The 5,727-nt window shown below is 39.8% G+C and overlaps 1 protein-coding gene across 1 annotated transcript; it reads left to right on the top strand.

Moving 5' to 3' along the window:
- Nucleotides 1-5,727, top strand: Npc2b (Niemann-Pick type C-2b). Its single transcript, XM_065484594.1, has 4 exons — nt 1-135; nt 3,248-3,352; nt 4,529-4,728; nt 5,368-5,727. The coding sequence occupies exons 1-4, from the start codon at nt 63-65 to the stop codon at nt 5,461-5,463; spliced, it is 474 nt and encodes a 157-aa protein (XP_065340666.1). The 5' UTR covers nt 1-62; the 3' UTR covers nt 5,464-5,727.

Genomic DNA, 5,727 nt, shown 5'->3' with positions numbered 1-5,727 from the left:
CACCTGAGCCTGCAGTCGGCGGAGCCGCTTCTCGTTAGTTCTGTTTGGACCGCAGTCGCACAATGAAGTACTTCCTGCTTTTACTGGCCGTCGCCGCCACCGTGCACGCGACCGAGGTCCGGCCGTGCCAGCAAGGTACGCATTAGCAATTTTGGCAAATTTGGTACGGAGAGAAATTTTGAGTACCATTCCAGGAGGCTTGAAGCCAATCTAGTATAACTAATTGTTATAGTGAAAGCATGTCATTGAAAGTGACACTTTGAAAGTGCAGGCATCAGTGACACCTTTTCACGATGATGCAATATGTGTGCTGCACTTGACCTTCATTCGAAGTTCATATTTATAGATTTCCTTTCGTAGTCAACGTGCAGCATAGAAATCAAAGCTAAATATATGAAGATAAATGGTTTATCTCGATGTGTTGTTGAAGAGCATATAAAAACAAGTCTCGCATACTAAGACCAGGCAGAACAGGCTATTCTCATCAGATTTCTCAAAATTTTCCTGCAATGAGTTATGCTATTGAAGAGCAAGTACTTTTTTTCTAACGATGGTTTGATTTTGCCTCTGGTTTAACTTAATTCCCATTCATTTCGTTAGCATTTAATTTGTAATATTTGCCCTTTGTAGAATCAATCAACTTTTCTGTTCTAAAGTAAAGATGGCCTGGTCTCCAAATGTTAGCCTTTAATGGCATTAATGCAGTAAAAATTTTAAAACTTATACCTGCGTATTTAAGACAGTGGAATATAATTTAAAATTTAATAAAACTGAATGGCTGTACTCGGTGTGGAAAATTAATTTTGGTTGGTTAGCTATTAGTAAAATTTTGGTAGGAAAAATTAAATAACAGCTAATACTGCGGCTATTAATTTTGTTTAAGAGGTAACGTACTGCTCATGAGGCCGGCGGGGTCAAAACAGCTAAGCACAGTACGAGAACGTGTTATTAAATTTTTCCTTTCAAACATTTTACTAATAGCTGATCATCCAAAATTAATTTTCCACACAGAGTAGAGCGGCAGAGCCATTCTGTTTTTATTCAATTTAAACATTCAACCTATTTCGTTCCTTGTCTTAGAATTTAATTAATTTAATTCTTATGATTAGAAACAAAACAATCAATCATCAAGTGGAGCACACAAAATTATATTAAATCGATTGTTATTCGAATTCATCAAACAGGCCATCTTAAAATAAACTAAAATGTTTGTCTCGTGCTAATTGGTAATTGAAGCACGCACCTCCTGCTCAAACATTCCAATTACCTTCGCACAGTAGAACCCAATCTTTTTAATTACATCTTCACATGCAAACCTTCTGCAACTGAGATCAACACAAATTAAACGCTAGTCTCGTGCAGTTTTCTCGCGGACGTCACCGAGTCCGCCTGTTCAATTATAAAGACCCAGCAAATCCAATCTGCGACGCTGTCTTTGCCAAGCGACCGAGTTTATTTTGCTCGCCTCTGGCGCTTATAAAGAGAAAATAATCCTTCTTCCTGTGAACAAAACGCGCGCGCATCTCTTTTCTTACTCGAACACGCTTTGTGTCGCTTTGTATTCTTATTAGACGAGGCGGTAGCGATTACGAGTGTCAAGTCACGCGGCACCGCTTATACCATATTTGTGATTCACGGCCGACGCATTGCAACGGCGAAGACGACTCTGCCTTCCGCTACACTTCGACAAATAATTTCGTGAACGCATTCCTGCGCGTCGCGTGATGACAAATTTAATATCTTCCTTGGATGTGACGTTTTAAGCTTTTGGCGCATTAGTTGGCAACAATCAAGCAACAATTTTTGGACTCACTGAGAGCATTTTTTTAAAATAATTAATAACGATATAATAATTTCTGTCTTAAAAGTATTTTAAGTGTATTTTGAACGGGGAAAAGTTGTTAATACTTGGAACTACTTTTTTGTGAGATATCGACAATCTTCGATGAAATATTTATGTGAGAGCTACATTTCGTTCCGCTTAAAGAATTCGGCGGGTCAAACACATTCCTTGTTACAATTGGCGACCTCCACGGTGAATACCTGTCGTCCGCTGTTTGCTCACACAGAGGTTGTTTCACAAAACAAGAAAAGCGCGCGTGCTTCCTCCCTGATTCAATGATTGGTTTCGCCGGCTTAATCTTTGCTGCTATTAAGCGACACACACGATTTCTCTTTTGAACAATGGCACCTCATACCTCTCGGCCTTTTGCTGCTCCTGCCATTTATTTACTAAAATGTCACATAAATTCGGATCACTCCTGATTTTTATACATTCAAAGCGTCTTCTAAATTTCATTAACTAAATTTCTCTTCACAGGAGCACTACTTATATGACGACAGATAAATTAATATTTTTGGTTTGACAATTTTACTAAGCACTTGACTGATAGCAATATTTTAAATTTTAAAATTTCATGGTTCTTGGGATATAACACTGATGGGATTTCATCGCATGTCACTTTTCTTGTTGTTTTCCATTTACAAAGATAATAGGGAAAATTTAGAAAATATCTCATGAAAAATCTGACGACAATGTTGCGGTACACTTTTGACCATTTCCAATAAAGTTTGTCACAGGCTTGCCATTTGTCATGCTGTGGGAGCGGGTTTTGAGCGAATTTAATCACGCGTTTAATTCGGAGGATTCCGTTGCCATACTCGAATGATTAAACCCAGAGTAAATCAAAGTGCTGCACTCTCCGTCATTTGGCTGGTTAGCGATTCTGATGGGCTGATGGCGATTAATAGTTGACGCAACGCGTTTCGCAGTGCCTGTCCATCATCTACGATCCCGCAGTGACATTGAGTTTTGCTTTTCAATGCGTGATCAGATGATCAAACAAAATATTTTGTCTTTTTCCATCAAAATGTGCGATTTTTAAACTCTTAGCGAGTAGATTTTCTTTTAATTTCAATACTCCTTAAATCCAATATATTTATGTTTAATGCTTTTTAGCATTTTTCAACTACTTTTAAGTTCAGTTTAGTTTAAATCGCAAGTAAATCAACAAATTTTGGTAACGTAGATGTATTTCACAGTCAGGAGTACTCGAGCGTCCGAAACAATGAATTGCAGATTCAGTTGAAATATGCACAAAAAGCTCAAGGTCTATGCGAAAGAAATCTGGTGCCTCTCACGCAAGCCGCAAGCAGCATATTGTTAGTTTTTTGGCATCGAAACCTTTAATTCACTTGCAGCGATTGCGTCAGAGACTAATATTGCCCACTCTCTTGCCGGTTGCAGGCGTCAAGTTTGCGGAGGACGACGTGAAGATCACCAACTGTGCCGTGCCTCCCTGCCGACTGCGACAGAAGAGCAAAGTCGGCGTCGAAATTAAGCTGAAGCCAGGTAGTGTTTCTGATTTTATCTAGCCGAGGGGAGCTTCCGATGCGTTTGGTCGCTCTTGTATAACCGTATATTCTTACGAAATCGAATTAAGTGGATGAGAAGGACTAATGCACCACTAAGCGGATCACAGATAAAAAGCTATATCGCTTAAAGCGACAGGCAAAGAAGAACTTGTTAAGGAATTCCTTATCCAGTTATGTTTAGATATACATTCTTTCGTTGTTCATTCACCCGTAATAATTATTGCTTTGGCTGTTATTTTTAACCGTCGAAATTTTTGATTTGTTTCTTTTGATCATATGCATTTTACGACTGCATTTCTACAGCCCAAGCGTAGCCTTGAAAGCACGCTTTCTTCTGATATGTCGAGTCTAGAAGGTATATCTATAGAGCCAGACCCAGTGTTTAGCAGCGCTGGCCACCATTATTCGGCAATTTGTAAATAAAAGATAAGGCCGCGCACTATGCATTATGAATGGTAAACGAATGACCTGTCCGGCGCGAGATCCTCGTGTGCAACCGCAAGGCCCGCAAGCAGAGGCCAGAATGATAGATGCTTGGCCCGGGACCTTCACGCTTTGCTGGCCACCCTGAGTGCTGCTCATAATACGTATTTTTCCGTTTCTTAGATCAAGTTCCTACGCTTTCTGGAAACGTCGAATTCGTTTGGTCGTTTTTTTTTATATTTATTTTAACCACATGACGCTGTAAAATTTATAGAACCATTATAATAAAACTTTGTGCTTATCGTTGGGTTATTGGTAGTGACAGACATCGGTTTTGTATAGGAAAATCAACCTTGGAGGTGTAGAAAGCAGCAAAAATCATAATTAAACAGGCTTGGCTTTTGAAAAGCAATTTTTGTTTTCTTATATAAATACAAAAACCAAACTCGGATTATGGATGAATTCGTCAATGAACTGTTACGTAATTTTCATTGTATCCTAGCTTTTGTGTTTGAAAGTAGAAATTCTTTTTTTACTCTTTTTATCCCTGTCCTCTCGGACCGGGAAGGGCGTGCACTGCACTAGCACGAATGCTGAAACCCGGGTCCCAATAACACCGCGAACGGATAACATGGGCGCACCAGGCCGCACAGGGACCCAGCCCACTCAGCTGAATCTACATTAGACGTGAAAAAAATTATTCTAAATTTACATTTTTCATTAATTTTAGCTGAAGACATCAAGTCATTGACGACCAACGTGTTCGCTGTGGTCTTTGGAGTGCCTCTACCCTTTGTAGGCGTCGATGGCACAGACGCCTGTGGAAACATCTACAATGCGGACGGCACCACCAAGGTTGGATGCCCTCTGAGAGCTGGGGAGGAGTACGTGTACAAAAACGCTTTCGACGTATTGAACTCGTACCCAAGGGTAAGATCTTGTACTTTGCACCTATAAAAGACAAAAAAATGAAACGCATGCATCTTCGTTGGATGAGATCGTGTCAGTAAAGGCCGTCATTAAAAAAGATGACAAACTAGCGATGATGTAAATATCTCGTCATTAACATGGACAACGGCGCAAAAAATCAGTGACACTTTCAAGTGTTTTCAGATAATTAAGATCAAATTTATTATTAATTTAAAGAGGACCCGAGTTGCTACTGTGACAGCTGATAGCAGCATTTTAATCTTTTGTTTAAAATTGAGGAGAAAAGGCGTCTTTTATTTTTAATGTTTTTGTTCAATAAATTTTCAGTTCATTAAATTGGCTTTCAGGAAGAAGCAGAAACTGGTTGAGCTTTTAGCTTCGAGGATACTGTTCGAAATTTCGATTCAACATGAAGAAAAGGCGTTTGTTAAAATTTCAAGCATTTGGTAAATCATGCAAGTTTCGTGAGCTCAAAGACGCCACACGTTTTGTTGCATTGGAGTTAAGGATGCTTGAAATTTTACATTCGCCTTTTGTAAAATGCTTGTGTTGCTCCCCCTTTGCTTTGACAACTCTTCAACTCCACAGCGCAGTATTTTGACTGATTATGACATCTAATTAAACGGCATCTTTCCGCAGATCAAAGTTGACGTCTCCTGGTCGTTGTCAGATGGAAGTATTTTCAACGAGAAGGTCTACCACTGCTTCAAAATCCAGTCCAGAATCACGTCATAACTTGGGAGAGGAGGCTGCTTGTCGGCGCGCATTTGGTGTTCCCGGCGAATTAAAATGGACAAAAACTCGACTGTGTATTCTTAAGTGGATGAAGGAGGCAACTTTGCAATCCAGCAACTTTTTGACGCACATATTGTTGGAGAATCCACGCACGAGAGCTCTCTCCCTCTCACTCTTGCCTAATTAGCGCCGACGGAGCCGCATTTTGTAACGTATTTGCCTCTGATGAGCACCGCACCTCGAAATAAAATTAAGAGCAGCAAA

Source organism: Cloeon dipterum, chromosome 3, assembly GCF_949628265.1.
Source record: "Cloeon dipterum chromosome 3, ieCloDipt1.1, whole genome shotgun sequence".
Taxonomy (NCBI): domain Eukaryota; kingdom Metazoa; phylum Arthropoda; class Insecta; order Ephemeroptera; family Baetidae; genus Cloeon; species Cloeon dipterum.
Note: the sequence above shows the minus strand (reverse complement) of the source record. Positions and strands in the feature narration are given on the sequence as shown.